General features: G+C 48.8%; 1 protein-coding gene across 1 annotated transcript in view; it reads right to left on the reverse strand.

The window, feature by feature from the left end:
• PADI4 (peptidyl arginine deiminase 4) overlaps positions 1 to 16774 on the reverse strand; it is a 37104-nt gene that overhangs the window by 19620 nt on the left and 710 nt on the right. Inside the window, exons 2-3 of the mRNA XM_004603665.2 lie at positions 4188 to 4368; positions 103 to 169 (exon numbers count right to left, since the gene is read on the reverse strand). Of these exons, the coding sequence (XP_004603722.2) occupies positions 103 to 169; positions 4188 to 4368 (248 nt within the window). The remainder of the gene's footprint in view (positions 1 to 102; positions 170 to 4187; positions 4369 to 16774) is intronic.

Here is a 16774-nt window from a genome sequence, read left to right on the forward strand (position 1 = left end):
ACCTGTTTCTCTGCTCAGGCTCCTGGAAGCTCCGGGTGCGGTTTCGCCCGGAGAGATATCTTGTAGGGGTGTACGTGATGGGGGTCATTGCTCATTACTTACCGACCCCAGTGACGTAGAGCAGGGCGTGGACCGGGGCTGTCCTGGGTCGGTAGTATGAAACCCGAATCTACGAGACAGCAACGAAGGACCAATGGCTTTTACTCACCCAGCAAACACTAAGGTGGCCCTTGCACGTGCAGCAAGATGAGTTTGGGCGGGAAGTGGTCCCAGCCTGCCAGGAGCATCCCAGCTCCAGGGACTGGATAACCTGGCACCCCAGTGTCCAGGGAGCAGAGAAGGGCGTCCTCGGGAGGGTCGGGAGGGACACGCCCCACCTGGAGGGGGTCGGAGGTCCACTTGGAGTTAGATCTTGGAAGGGAATCAGGCGTTCCGCGGCTCTGGGCTCGGGGGAAGAGGCGTGGAGGGGGAGAACTGGGGGGTTATAAGGCACAGAATCTGACTCTGGCGAGCAGAAGGGACAGAGGAGACCATGGGAGCTCTGAGCGCACCTGGGGCGGAGCTTTGGACAGGTGGGAGACTCCAGGGCAGATGCTGTTGAGATGAAGAAAGCCCAGCTTAGGCGGGGCGCAGCGCTCCAGGATGAAAGCGTCTGATTGGCTCATACTGGCCAGCAGGGGCGGAGCGTTAGGATGATGAACCAATCAAGATGGTGGCTCTGTGTCAGGATTGTGTCAGGAGGGGCCCTTGACACAAACCAAAGCGCTGTGGCAGGAAGTGGTGCTGCCGAGGGTGGCAGAGATGTTGAGACCAGCCGATAGACAGGAGGGATGCAGGGGATGCCACAGCCATCCCCTGTCATGATGCATCATGACAGCAGCCTCCTGCCTCGTGGCCCTGCTCCCAGGATACTGCCTAGATTCGATCCCCCTACCCAGCCGCCAAAGGTCCTCTCCCATTGGTGTGATCTGTTATTCATGGGTTGAAGTTCTCTTTTATTATTTTTTATTTGTCATACCTGACAGTGTCAGGGGCGCCTCTTACTGTTTTTTTTTTCAATTAATTTTTGTAAATGTAAACAAATGCAACATCTGTTGCTACGATTCTAGAGTTGAAATTTATCAGATAACAAACTCCAATATTAAAATTGATAAGTTTAAAAGTCTTTTTTGTTTTCTTTTTGGGTCACACCCAGCAATACACAGGGGTCACTCCTGGCTCATGCACTCAGAAATTACTCCTGGCAGTGCTTGGGGGACCATATGGGATGCTGGGAATCGAACCCGGGTCGGCTGCATGCAAGGCAACTGCCCTATCCGCTGTGCTATCCCTCCAGCCCCTATTTTTTTTTAATGTGAAAATTGTTGTATCTCACCACAGGGTTGTTAAGTCCCAGCTTAAGCATTTATACTAAGCTATTTGTTGTTAGTTGCGCCTTCTGTGTTGTTTTTGTTGAGGCTTTGATTTTGCTTTCTCATGTAATTTGGTGTGCTCCTATTGAGACATCAGCATTGTGGAGTTTGGAGGCACATGTGGCTGCGTTATCTAGAGGCTTCAGGATCTACGGTCAGGGCCAATGAGTTGACATGATGGCAGCTGTGGGAGGGGGACATTGCTTCCAGGGCTTCTGATAGTACAGGGGTAGGGGGAGGCTGCCCACCCCCAATCCGAGAAGACCCCAGAGTTCTCAGTCGGAACACTGGGATATCTGAAAGGTTTTGCAGCCGGCTGTCTCTGCAGAGAATATGAGTGAAGTGGTGGAGTCCAGCCCTGGGCTTGACCGCAGGGGTGGGGTGTGGGTGCAGCAGTGGGGCTTTGGCAGGGTGGGGACTCAGCCCATCCTCAGGGGTTCTTCTTGATCTGTGTGAGGTTGGTCCTGGGTGCTTGGGCAATGTGTTTTTATTTTTGTGATTCATTCACTGTAAGGTACCAGAGATTGGACCCAGGGCCTCACCTCACACATGCAGCAAGGGCTGAGTGACATCCCAGCCCCTCCTGGGTAGATGTTTACTCTGGTCCCGTTACCCTCAGAAGTGAGGTCCTACCCATTCAGGTTGGAAGATGCGAACTGAAAGTAGACCATAGACCGAACATGAAGGCCACTCAATACCTCTATTGCAAACTACAACACCCAAAAGGGGAGAGAACAAAAGGGAATGCCCTGCCGTAGAGGCAGGGTGGGGTGGTGGGGGATGGGGTGGGGGTGGTGAGAGGGATACTGGGATCATTGGTGGAGGTGAATGGGCACTGGTGGAAGGATGGGTAAACGATCACTGTATGAGTGAAATGCAAACACAAAAGTTCTTAAGTTTGTAACTATACATCACAGTGATTCTCTAATAAAAAATTTTAAAAAATTAAAAAAAAGAAAAGAAATGAGGTCTTTGGCATGAGACCTTTCAACACTGGCTTCCTCTCCCATCCTTCCTTGCCATACAGATCTGCTTTAGTCCCTCCCACAGGGCTCTCCCCCTCTCCTTATACAGAGGGAACTTGCAGCCATGCTCTTGATGGGGACCCCTAGCTCCATTTCCCCTCTTTCAGGCGAGTCATTCTTTAAACCCAGGAAATGATCCTTGATTTCGTGCTCCCAGACCTGCTTTGATCCACAAAGGCCTGAGCATCTACAGAAGACTCTTGCCCTGGTGATGGGAGAAGCGGGGAAAGGGGGTTTTGGTGGACCAGTCCTCTGGGAACAGGGTTTGTTGGCCCAGACCTCTGTTGGAGCCCCAGATGGTCCAGTGGAGACCACCTGCAATCAGAGGTAGGGTACAGCATGTCACAGGGTAATTCCCAGAAAGAAATGTTCACACCCTTCCCCGAACCCTGTGAATGTGATCTTAAGTGGAGAAAAAGGACCTTTGCCTATGTAATAAAGGATCTTGGCATGAGGTCATCCTGGCGCATCCTAGCAGGACAACAAGCATCCTAAGACGGGTGAGGTGAGGTAGAGCTCATAGACTTAAGCGGAGATGGTAAGGGGGGGGTGTGAGCACAGCCTAGAAACACCCACAGACACTAGGACCCAATTCTTCTCCAGGGCCTCCAAGCTGCTGCTGGCACCCTGACTTTGGACTTCTGTCTCCTAGAACCTCAAAAGGATGTATTTCTGTTGTTTGTGTCCCAGTGATTGGTGCTAAATGGGTCGAGCAGCCGGAACAAGCAGCACATAGGTGGGCCAATGCCTCCTGACTGCCGGGCTCTGTGTCTGTCTGTGCTAGACGAGGCTGCAGGGCTGGTCTGTGAACTCCCCGAGACCACCACTTTCCTGTCCTCTTTATTTCTGTGTCCAGGGCCTGGCCTGCACCTGGTGGCAGGTGGTTACTAAACACTTGCTGAGTGGATGAATTTGATCAAAGCGCTGGCTGCTGAGGGCTGGGAGATGCCTCCCTTGAAAGTACGGCCCCGTGAGTTGAAAGCGGTGCTTGGTCCTACACAGAAGCTGGGTCTTGGCTGCTCCTCTGCTGGTGGTCCCCAGAACCCCGGGTGGTTTCCGGCCACACTGCAGTCAGGTGTGTGTAGAGCACCACAGCAGCAGGCTGTGACCCCCGGGGGAGCACCATGACTGCATCCTTACCCCCCCAGCCCCCACCCCGCTCAGAGCACGGCAGCTAAAGAGTGTGAGCCCAGGGTCTGGAAAGAGAGTACAGTGGGGAGGAAGTTTGCCGTACACACGACTGACCAGAGTTTGATCCCTGGCCCCACATGTGGTACCCAAGCGCCACCAAGAGTGATACTTGAGCCCAGAACCAGGATTAAGCAAGCCCTGAGCACCAGCTGGATGTGTGGCTGGGTGTGATCCCTAAATCAAGCCTAACCAAAGAGTGTGACCCCTGGTGAACATAAATGCTGACGTCTCAGCCAAAGAGGTACAGCCGGGGACACCACAGCAGAGTATGCAAGCCTTGCAGCTTGATGTGGGGACCCCTGGTGAACACCCCAGCCAAGCACGTGTGGGACCCCTGGTCAGCGCAGCCACATCAACAGGGGAAAGAGGAGTGGGGGAGACAAAAGGCACCGACCCACCCCTGCACCCCTCCTGGCCACGCCGCAGCGGAACCAGCCAGCACGAGCCTCTGCTGAGAGGAGAGTCGACCAGCGGTCCAGTGTGACACAGCCCACAGCATTCGACACCCGAGAGTTGCTCCTCTCCTCCTCCAGAGTCAGTCCACCAGGACCATACTCACCTTCTGGTCGCCCGTGCTGCGGCTGGCAGTCTTCATCCGCAGACTCACCTCCAGCCCCGGGTCCAGAGGCCACTTGGAGGAGCCCGTGGGGTTCTTCTTGGTGGGAGGACCGTGGGCCACATGGACGAGCACTCCTGGGGGTGTGCTGAGGCCGAAGCTTGTGCAGCCCTCGGGGGCAGCGCTGTGGAGGACAGACAGACACAGTGAGGCACGGCTGGGCCACCCTGCCCAGCCCTGGGTTCTTCCTTCCCTAGTGGGTGGGAACACCCAGTGGCAGGGGGTCTGGGTCCTGGGAGACCCCGGGAGGTGGGAGGGGCGCCCTGAGCTGGAGAACTGAGCCGTATGCTGGTAGGACACGACGGTGGGAATAGCAGAGACATGCAGGAGTGTGCCGAGAGCAATGGTGCACCCCAGACACCCTCCATAGGGGCTCCCTGGGCCGCGAGCAGAGCATAGAGACCGCTACTTCCGGCGTTCTGGCAGTTCCGGGGAGGATCTGCCTCTCACACTTTAGCTCACAGCTCAGATCTATGTTTGGGGGCTACTCGGGCCATGCTCGGGAGATGATGACGTGCAAGGGAGAAAACTCAGAGCTCCTGCAGCAAAACATGTGCTTTATCCCTTTGAGGTATTTCTTCCAATCCTAAAATAGACTTTTTTTTTTCTTTTTGGGTCACACCTGGTGATGCTCAGAGATCACTCTTGGCTCTGCACTCAGGAATCACACCTGGCGGTGCTCAGGGGGACCATATGGGATGACAGGGATTGAACCACAGGTTGGCCGTGTGCAAGGAAAACACCCAACCTGCTAGACTATTGCTCAGGCCCCTAAAATAGACATTTTTGAGTATTGCTGAGACAAGGAAAAATAAGGGAACTTTCCAAGGACTCCTTTCTCTTTTTTTCTGAACACACACACACACACACACATACACACACACCCCACACATACACACATACACACACATCCGATTGAAGAACACCAGAGTCAAAGAGAAGATCCTGGGCAGAGAGAAGAGGGGGTTGAAAAGAAACATCAGCTCCCCTCTAAAGGGAGGGCAAAAGTATATTGCTCAATGTCAGCAACAAAACCCGGAAGACAATTGAATCCCATTTTCAAGGACTTTTTTAGGGAAAATCTATTAATTTAGAATTGTCTACCTAACAAACACACACACATATATGTATATATGTACATATACATATCTATATTTGTGGTTGAGTCCCACTTAGTAACGCTCAGGTGCTATTTGTGGCTCTGTGCTCCGGAGTGACTCCTGGCTGTATGTGGTACTAGATTCAAGCCAGGTTTGGCCACAGGGAGGCCAGCGTCTTGCCCCCTGTACTATCTCTCCAGCTCCAAAATTATATTTCAGTAAAGATATGGCTGGACAAGGAAAGCTGATACTTTTGATTGTTTGTTTTTGGACCACACCTGACAATGCTCAGAGGTCACTCCTGGGTCTACACTCAGGAATCACTCCTGGGAGGGTTTGGGGGACCATATGCAATGTTGGAGATTAAACCTGGGTCGGCCGCATGCAAGGCAAATGCCCTACCTGGTGCACTATTGCTCTAGCCCTGGGGTGGGTATTTAATGACAAGCATTAGCCAAAGCAATTTCTTTTCTTTTAAGTTGTTAATTTTAATTTTCTCATTTGTTTTGGGGCCACACCTGCAATGCTCAGGGTTATTCCTGGCTCTGCACTCAGGAATCAATCCTGGGGGTGCTCAGGGATGTGAGGTGATGGAGATTGAATCCAGGTCAACTGCATGCAAGGCCTTAGCTGCTGTACTATTTCTCCAGTCCCACTGGCTAAAGCAATTTCTAAAGGCCAAACACTAAGGTGATAACCAACCTTCTTTATATGTGAAACCCCAAGGAAACACATAAGCCACAATCACAAACCAGAGCTCATGGACACAGAAAACAAACTGGTGGTTGCCAGAGGCTGGAGTGTGGCTGAAGGGTACAGGGAAGGAGCATTGAGTGAGGGTAAAACAAGTTTAAGGGAAAAAGGTAAAAAATAAATAAGTTTCTGAAGATGTACTGGACACAAATTGGCTACAGTTAATGATGCTGTATTGCAGATCTGAAAGTTTCTGTAATTAAATCTGAAAGTTCTTATCATCAGAAAAACAAAATTTGGGGCTAGAGAGAATGTACAGGGAGTAAGGTTTGTATGCGGTCAAACCCAGTTTGATCTCTGGCACCCCATATGGTCCTCTGAGCCCTGCCAGGAGTAATCCCTGAGCACAGAGCTAGGAGTAAGCTGGGTGTGGCAAGAAGTAAAGAGAAGGAAGGAAGGAAGGAAGGAAGGAGAGGGAAGGAAGGAAGGAAGGAAGGAAGGAAGGAAGGAAGGAAGGAAGGAAGGATGGAAGGAAGGAAGGAAGGTAGGAAGGAAGGAAGGAAAAAAGGAAGGAAAAAAGGAAGGAAAGAAGGAAGGAAAGAAGGAAGGAAGGAAGGAAGGAAGGATGGAAGGAAGGAAGGAAGGAAGGAAGGAAGGGCAAAATGTGTAATTTTATGGTGATGGATGTTAACAATAATTCTATGGCAATAATTTCACAACATATGCAAATATGAAATAATTGTTACTCATCTGAAACAAACGTGATCTCAGATGTTAATTAGAATTCAAAAAATAGAAGTGAGAGAGGCCAGAGTGATAGTCACGTGGGTAAGACATTTGCCTTGCATGCAGCCAACTGGATTTGATCCCTGACACACCATATGGTCCCCTGAGGGTCTCCAGCAGTAATCCCTGAGTGCAGAGCCAGGCGTAAGCTCTAAGCACTGCCAATGTGACCCTAAAATAGAAACAAACAAAACAAAACAACAACAACAACAACAGAATAGGAGTTAATAAGGAAGAAGAAGAGAAAGAATTTGATTCTGGAAGGATGATCTAAGATGCCAAAAAAAAAAACAAAAGAAAAAAGTGAACAAGTAAAATACTGTTTTAATAAATCTAAACAAATATTGTGTATATTATGCACTGTAGCACTGTCATCCTGTTGTTCATCGATTTGCTCAAGTGGGCACCAGTAACGTCTCCATTGTGAGACTTGTTACATTTTTGGCATATCGAATACGTAACGGGTAGCTTGCCAGGCTCTGCCATGTGGGTGGGATACTCTCGGTAGCTTGCTGGGCTCTCCAAGAGCGACAGAGGAATCGAACCCGGGTCTTCCACATACAAGGCAAACACCCTACCTGCTGTGCTATCGATCCAGTCCATGTATATTATAAGATGATAAAAGTATCAAAATTTAAAAAGAGCAGGACATAAATTGGGAAGGATAGGAACAGTTTTGATTGAAGAGGGAACCAAGATAGTGTTTGATTCTAGATTTTCTATTTAAATGTTATAATTTATATTTAAAAGTAGTAAAGTAGTCATTAAAATAATAAAAAATGGAGTCTATAACTTTCTGTTGAAAATATAATACAAGTGATCAGGGAAAAATATCTATTTAAAAAGACAATGAGAGGGGCTTGGAGCGATAGCACAGCGGGTAGGGTGTTTGCCTTGCACGCAGTCGACCCGGGTTTGATTCCCAGCATCCCATATGGTCCCCCAGGCACCACCAGGAATAATTCCTGAAGTGCAGGGCCAGGAGTAAAACCCCTGGGCATCACTGGGTGGGACGCAAAAAGATAAAATAAAATAAAATAAAATAAAAAGACAATGAGAGGCCAGAACAATAGCACAGTGGGTAGGGCGTTTGCCTTGCTTGCAGCTGACCTGGGTTTGATCCCCAGCATCCCATATGGTCCCCTGAGCACCGCCAGGGGTAATTCCTGAGTGCAGAGCCAGGAGGAACCCCTGGGCATTGCTGGGTGTGACCCAAGAAAAGTAAAAAAAAAAAAGACAATGAAAAAATCAATAAGCAATATAGAAAAAACACTGGAAAAATAAAAGTAAAATGATAAAACAAATCCAAAAATATAATAAAAATCCATTTAAATGGGGGCTGGAGAGATAGTTTGGCAGGTAATGAGCTTCCTTTGCACACAACCGACCTGGGTTCGATCCTTGGCATCTCATATGGTCTCCTGAACACTTCCAGGAATAATTCCTGAATGCATAGCTAGGAGTAACCCCTGGGAATTGCCCAGAATAGCTCCATAATAAGAAAAAAAATCAATTTAAATGTACTAATGTTACTAGTTTGAAAGATAATTATGGAATAGATTTTAGAGAATAAAATCCAGCTATGTTTTATTTATGAGACATCCCTAAAGTAAAAGCACCCAGAAAAGGTGAAAAAAAATTCAAGGTGAAAAAGACTAAGCAATACTAACAAAGAAAATTGGGTTATGAATATTCCTATCAAAATTCACTCTGAGGGGCTGGAGCAATAGCACAACAGGTAGGGCATTTGCCTTGCACGCGACCGACCCAGGTTCGATTCCCAGCAACCCATATGGTCCCCTGAGCACCATCAGGAGTAATTCCTGAGTGCAAAACCAGGAGTAACCCCTGTGCATCGCCAGGTGTGACCCAAAAAGCAAAACAAAAAACAAAAAACAAAAAAATACCACCACCACAACAACAAAAAACAAAATTCACTCTGAGACATCTAGAAATGCACTCTTTGCAATGGAGAGTCATAACCTAATAATACACGGTTCAGCGCACCTAGAAGAAATTCTAAACTTGTGTGTGCATCTAGCCTCAATATACACGTAAGGAAAACATGATGGGAATATGGGAGGAACTGACACATCCACCATCATAACTGAAGACTCAATTCTTTCTCAATAGTAGATTAAATGGCAGGGTGGGGGTGGGGTGGGGGGAGTAGCAATGCCGTTAGCAAATGGATTCAGAGAATTTCATAGAATGCAGTACTTTAAGTGTAGTGAAGACACATTTACCCGAGCAAAGCACACTTGAGGCACAAAATTATTGATCACCTGATCAAATCAAGTAAAGCAAGTTTCAGCGGATATAAAAGGATAAGTCAATACAATAAAGGAAGCTTTTTCTTTGATCACGATGTACCTAAGTCACTAACAGACTTCATTTAACAGGGTAATTAATGGAAATTAATAGTACTTAGGACTGAGTAATAGTAAAAATACTATGTTTAAAAACTTTTAGGGAGCTAAAGTTGTCTATGTCTTAAGAGCCTATAGCTTTAAAAATAAAAGAGCTGACAGGATAGATGTGAGGAAATTGTATGCCTGAAACACAACTATGAATAACTTTTTAAGTCACAGTGCCTGTAGCACTGTAGCACTGTCATCCTATTGTTCATTGATTTTTTTTGAGTGGGAACCAGTAACATCTCCATTGTGAGACTTGTTGTTACTGTTTTTTGGCATATCGAATATGTCATGAGTAGCTTGCCAGGCTCTGCTGTGCAGGCAAGATACTCTCGGTAGCTTGTCGGGCTCTCTGAGAGGGACGGAGGAATCAAACCCGGGTTGGCCGCATGCAAGGCAAACGCCCTACCCACTAGGCTATCACTCCAGGCCATCACAGTGCCTAAAAATAAATAAATAAAATTATAAAAAAGAATAAATAAATTATTTTTAAGAGGAAAATTAATTATGCAGAAAGGGGATATAAAAATAAAACATAATCTTTTCAAATAAGAAATTGGTGTTATAGAAATGAGTAAATCCATATAAATAAAATAGGCTAGTGAGACTGATGAGCTCCTAGGAAGATGGCTTGGAGAGGGGGAGGTTAGGAATTAGACAAATAAAAAAAAAAGAATTAGAGAAGAAGTTGGGTTTTTGTTGTTGTTGCTGTTGTTGTTCAGCTGGTAGTGCTCGAGGCTTACTTCTGGCTCTGTGCTCAGGGACCCTTCTGGCAGGGCTTAGGGGCCCATAGGGGTGCCAGGGATGAATACTCACAGCTGCATGCAAGGCAAGGGCCCTACCCGCTGTAGTCCTCGGCCTCATAGCTGGGTTTTGGTAAGTAGCTGACAGAAGGCAAACAAAAACTCGCAGCAAACATCTTTAATAGTGAAAACTTTCAACTGTCACCACATCTTTTCAGCATTGTACTGGCAATACTTGTCACTGCAGCAGGAGAATAAAAAGCAAAAGGAATACGGCAAGTACGTACAGACAAATAAGAGGAAATCTGCCAGTATGTGTGGACAATATGATTATTTATAAACCCCCAAAGAAAGCACAGACAAAAAGAAATGGGAGGGCCTAGAGAGATGGTTTAAAGGACCATCTGTGACCATTCTGTGCATGCTGAATGCCCAAGTTCAATCCCCGGCATCACCTGCTCTCATGAGCACTGTCAGGAGCCATTTCCAGGACTTGACTGCTGAGCAACTCATGGGCAATAACCCCTGAGTCTCACTGGATATGGGTCCCCCCACCAAAAAGGAGAAAGAATGGGGGCTGAAGAGATAGTGCAGCAAATAAAGTGGCAGCCTTGCAAGTGCTAGCCTGGGTTTGATCCCTGGAATCCCATATGATCCCCTGAGCACTGCCAGGAGTGATCTTTGAGTGCAGTCAGGAGTAAGCTCTGAACACCATCAGGGGTAGCCCCCAAGCAAAAACAAAAGAAAGGGAGAGACAAAGAAGTGGTTAAGGTGTCTTAAGGTAGCTAGTGAGATGAAGAGGCAAAAAAAAATATATATATATATATATGTATATATATTACATTTTAATACATCATCAATAAAAAATTAGAGAACAAAATTTAAAAAAATGATATAGAGTCGTGGAGAGATAGTACAGGGAATATGACCCTTGGCTTGCATGTGTCTCACCCGAGTTTCATCCTCAGCACTGCATGTGGTCCCCAGATCCAGAAGGGACCCTCAGCACAGAGCCAGAAGTAAGCCCCGAGCATCACCAGTGCCCTTCCTCCCCCATAAAAAGATATCATTTATAAAAGGGTGGGGAAAAGCACTGTAAAATGCCTAGGGATAAATCTAATAAAAGAAAAATTGGTGTTTTATGAAATAAAATGATCAAACTGATTGAAAACAGAGAAAAACCCCAATTAATAGAAAGAAACATAATTAGGAAGAATTATGATTAAATTTGGGAGGCTTAATAGCATAAAGGTATGAACTCTTCCCAAATGGATTTGTATAGTCAATGGGATGGAACATATGAGAAATCACTCCGATTGATTGATAGACCAGACCAGAAATGGAACAGGTAAATATTAAAGAATAGCACAGAGATGGTGAGCCATAAAATAAGTTTTTTCTATATAAGCATCAAGAAATGAGAGATCATAGGAGACACCCCACCTCCTAGAAAAGGAAGAAGCTGGTTTCTATATGCAGAGGGCTTTTCAGCTCATACAGAAAAAAGAGAATCACTAAGAAATATTTATTTATTTATTTATTTTGGGGGGGCTGGAGCAATAGCGCAGCTGGTAGGGCATTCACCTTGCATGCGGTTGACCCAGGTTTGATTCCTCTGCCCCTCTCAGAGACCCCAGCAAGCTACCAAAAGTGTCTCGCCCACACATCAGAGCCTGGCAAGCTACCCGTGGTGTATTCGATATGCCAAAAACAGTAATATCAAGTCTCACAATGGAGATGTTACTGGTGCCTTCTCATGCAAATTAATGAACAACGGGATGACAGTGACAGTGACAGTGATAGTGATTTATTTTGGGGGAGTCCCATCAAGTGATGCTCAAGGGTTACTCCTTGAGCACACAGGAATTACTCCTGGCAGTGCTCAGGAGGCCATATGGGATGCTGGGGATCAAGCCCAGGTCAGCCATGTACAAGGCAAATGCCCTACCCACTGTACTATTGCTCTGACCTGAGAATCACTGAACATATTTAAAGAAACTCAATTTCTCCTAGTAAGATTCTTTTGGGCAGAAGGCCAAGATAGAAATGTTGCTGAGGCTTCCAAAGTCATTTGGAACTGTGAGCACTGATGATCGAGTTATCTGTAAAGGAAGGTTCACAGGACACTTTGTTCCTAATACATCTTCTAAATATCCTGTCCTCACTATCAGGGCTCCCCGTTTATCAATAGCTTTCACCAGAGTGGTGCATTTGTCATAACTGATGAACCTAGACCCTGGCATTATCACCCCAGGTCCAGAGTTTACATTAGGGCTCATGCTTTATGTTGTATATTCTGTGAGCTTGGACAAACACGTGGCTAGCGTATCTTCCATCCTAACCCACTCCTGCTTCCATATCTTTCCCTTTTCCAGAATGCCATCTAGTCAAAACCACACATTCCGTAACCTTCTCAGACTGGCTTCTTTCACTTAGGAACACACATCTTAGTTTCCTCCAGGCCTTTCCATAACTCGGTAGCTCATTTCTTCCAAGTGCTGCATGAGATCCATTGTCTAGTTGAAAGACACTTTATCTGGTCACACAAAGAAGGCCTTGATTGCTTCTAATTTTTGGCAATAATGAATAATCCTGTTTTAAATATGCCTGGGACAAGTTTTGTGTAGAAATAGCTTCAACTCCTTTTAAAATTTTTATTTTTATTTATTTATTTTTAAGATTTTATTATTGAATCACTGTGAGATAGACCCTTACAAAGCTTTCATGATTTAGGTTTCAGTCATATAGTGTTCCAACACCCATCCCTCCACCAGTGTACATTTCCCACCCACCAATGATCCCAGTTTTCTTCTCATCACTACCCCCAGCCTGCCTTCTATGGCAGGCACTTCTCTCTCTCTCTCTCTCTCTCTCTCTCTCTCTCTCTCTCTCCCTCTCTCTCTCTCCTTTTGGGCATTGTGATTTGCAGTAGAGATACTGAAAGGTTATCAGGTATATTCCTTTATTCCTTTGCTTACTTTTAACACTCAGTTCTTGTCCATTGAGTTTCCCACTCTTTGCGGTAAATGCCAAAGAGTATGTTTATTTGAAAAGTATGGTAAGAGTATGTTTGTTTCCTTCTTTAAAGTGCTACTCAGGGATTACTCCTGGCTCTGCATTCAGGAGTTATTTCTGGTGGAGCTCGAGAGACCATACGGTATGCTGGGAATCAAACCCAGGTCAGCTGTATGCAAGGCTAGCATCCTTTCTGCTGTACTATCAGCCCGACCCTGTTTCCTTGTTTTTGTTTGTTTGTTTGTTTTAGAAGTTGCCTAACTGTTGTACAAAGCAGTTGTAGCACTTTTATTCCTACCAGCAGTGAGTGGGAATTCAGATATCCCACACACTTTCCTGCATTTGACGGCTTCAGTGATATCTCATTATTGTTTTAATTGTCAGATCCTTGATGACTTACAATACCGATGTTAAATCATCTTTCTATGTGCTTATTTTCCATCTGCATGTCTACTTTAGTAAAAAAAAATTGTTAAGAATTTTTCACTTGGGTTGCTGGTTTTCTAAATGTGCTTTATAGGTTTTTTGGTGTGTGTAGGTTTTGAAAACGTTGGCAACAGTGACAGGCTTCTGCATCTGCTATGGCCAAAAAGTATTGCGAATCAACCTTATCAGGAACTCCCAGTCTTGGGACAAGCACCTGCAGTTTGCAGTGGGCCCCAGCAGGGCCACTTAGCCAAGTAGATCCTCGCTCCTTTCTCTGTTGGTAGCGCCGGGAGCGGAGCCAGCAGGGCCCAACGCATGGATGGAGCCGTGTGCTCCGTCACTCAGACACGTCCCGGCCCTGCCTCGGTATTTTTATTGCCCCGCATTTCCCAGATCAAGCAGTGGGCGCTGGAGAGGAGGAGCTGCTGTTTGTGGTCTACCGGGAGCCCGGGCCCCTCAAGCAGGTGGGGCAACTTCTCCCCCCGCCCCGCCAACAGGAATGAGCCTGGCTCTGCCCTGCTCACACAGTCACAGCTCAGGGAATGCAGAGCGAGTGGGACCCTGGCCAGATCCCTCCTTTCCCTGCCAGCAGGAAGCTGGTGGCCGGGGCCAGGGGGGACTGAGGGAGCAGACAGGTGCACAAGGTGAAGGGGGGGAAGGTGGGCTGGTCCCAGCCACCCAGCGGGCAGTGGAGGCAGTCCAGGGGGCCAGGAAGAGACGAGAGGCCAGGACGGCGGAGCTGTGGCCAGAGGAGTCACCTACGGCCAGTTTCCCAAGCAGGAGGGTGCCCAAGGGGGCAGAGGTCGGGGACTCGGTGCCTCATGGGAGCCCTGCTTTGCCTGACCTCCCGATATGACCCCAGGGTTTCCTCACCGCAAATAGGAAGGAAGGTTCATCTTTCCCAAGGTCACAAAGGGTGTGGCTGCAGCAGACATTGCTTTCTAGAAAGTTCTCTCTTCCCCTTCGCCTTCCTTCTCCCTTTGTCCCCCCACACCACACTGGCTCAGGGAGGTTGAGCAAGGAAGGCAGTGGGCAGTGCTTCCCCAGACCGAGGGATGGGGCAGACCCCATGCTGAGCTGTCTGTCGGGGGTCCTGACAAGAGGAGCGATGGTGGTGGCAGACAGACGGCGGAGGGCCGCTACTTTTGTGTATATTCTCACTTTGTCTTGCTTTGACTTTCCCCACCCATCTCTCCTGTTGCAAAAAGGTGTCAAGGTACCCGGGTGCCTGTTCTGCTTCAGGTACTACAGGTGAATGAAGACGAGTAAGCCCCGTGCCTGCTCACCCTTCATTTAGTCATTCAACAAATGCTAAAGAGCACCTACACTCATTCATTGATTCACTCCCCACCCCCACACCCTCTGTCAGACACAGAGCTGGGGGACTGGGGTGGGGGGCCAGTTCCATGGTCCCAGGGCATCCTGGCTAGGTGAAGGGTGATGTCCTCAGGCATGGGCTCTGGGTCCAGTGGCAGGCATGGCAAGGGTCTGCCTTGGCAAGGACCCCTTTCCATGTCAGCTGGACTGGAAAGGGGTCCTGTCAGCTTGGACTGGAGCAGCAGGTCCTGTCACTTTGGGGCAGGGACTGACATTGCCACCTGCTCCCAGCCAGGTTCCCTCACAGTGGCGTCTGGGGAGCAGGATGGCCTGACCTCTGCTCTCCAGAGAACACAGGCCTGGGCCTCAGCACACTGACCCTTGGGGTCAGGGAAGCATGCGGGGTCCACGTGGACAGGTACACGAACTGACCTGCACTGCAAGGCACAACCCAGAGGTGGATCTTCCCCTCCCCCTCCTCCTTCCCTCCTCCTCCTCCTCCTCCTTCATTTTGGGGCCACACCTGGTGGCACTCAGGGATTCCTCTTGGCCCTGCACTCAGGGATCATTCCTGGCAGGGTTCAGGGGACCGAATGGGATGCTCGGGATTGAACCTGGGCTCAGCAAGGTGAGCACCCTACCTGCTCTACTATCTCTTGGGCTCCTTAAAATGATCAGATACTCCCCTGCAGGCTGTGGGGTCTAGGTCTCAGGGGCTCCTGGGGAACCTCCCCAGGCAGCCTCAAAGGACCAGAGTAGGGCCAGGAAACTTGGGCTGCTTCTGACAGGTGCGGGGGTCCTTTATTTTGGGCCCAGACCTGACAGTGCTCAGGGCTGACCCCTGGCTCTGCACTCAGGGACCACTCCTGGCGAGACTCGGGGGGACCCTACGGGATGCTGGGGATAATTTGGGTCAGCCACGTGCAAATGCAAGTTTCTGTCCCCACTGTCCCTATGACTCCGACCCCGGGCGCGGGGATCTGGGTCCAGGGCTGCCCCTACCCGCGTCCTTGTAACTCGGGGGAGTGGCCTTCTCGCGCTTCTTGGACCCATGAGGTGTGCAGGGCCAGGGCTGGTCATCGCGCCATTGTGGCAGCGAGACAGCGATCCTAGGAAATTAGGGACGCTCAGGAGGGGTGCCCAGGGCCAGGGCGGCAGCACCCGTGCCATTCTGCTCGAGTGCCTCACTTGATTATAGCCTTCTCTGGCCAAGCCAACACAGAAGGAAAGGCCCGGCTTCTCTGCCAAAGCCGCAGGGCTGGGTCTCTGCTCTTCGGGGGTGGCGCCTCCACGGGCTGATGTCACAGGCTGGGGTCTCCCAGGGATGGCAGGACACAGAGGGTCTCTACGGACCATGCGAAGACAGACTTGGGGCCCTGGCAGGAGGTTAGCAGCGCCCCTCAGCTTATCTGTCCTGGGGGGTTCCTCTGCAGGGAACGGGAGGAATCCTCTCTGAGGGCTCCACAGCCATGGTCTCCGGCCTCTGCCAGATGGGGAAACTGAGGCTCTGAGGTGAAGCGTGCCTGGAATGTGACTATAGGCATGGGTTCTTTGTTTTCCAGCCCCTCTAGGGCCCAAAATGTGAAACCCCATCATCTCAGGGGTCTCACTATGAGTGTGTGTGTGTGTGTGTGTGTGTGTGTGTGTGTGTGTGTGTGTGTGTGTAGACGTGAGGTTCTGTTGTAAGGCAGCCCTGAGCCAGTCTTCTTGTGATTTCCCACAGCCTCTGGGGAGGCAGTGCGGGGAGTCTAAGCCCAGATATGGGCTGCAGCCCTGCACCCCCAACAGACCCCTCACTTCCTCTGCCAGATGCTGGTGTACCTTGTGCCCTGTGCCCTCAAGGTCACTCAGTGGTGGGGGGTTTTACTTTTCCACTTTGCAGATGGGTAAACTGAGGCTCAGAGACTTATAGGCATGCCCATGCTCCCTGTGCCACACTGAGAGGGGAGGAAGCAGAGATGCCCATGGGCAGGAGCCCTGTGGGCACTGAACATGTTCCTGGGCTGCCTGCTTAAATGGAGCCTGGCATGGGG

The sequence above is a fragment of the Sorex araneus genome, chromosome 5 (genome assembly GCF_027595985.1).
Source record: "Sorex araneus isolate mSorAra2 chromosome 5, mSorAra2.pri, whole genome shotgun sequence".
Classification (NCBI taxonomy): domain Eukaryota; kingdom Metazoa; phylum Chordata; class Mammalia; order Eulipotyphla; family Soricidae; genus Sorex; species Sorex araneus.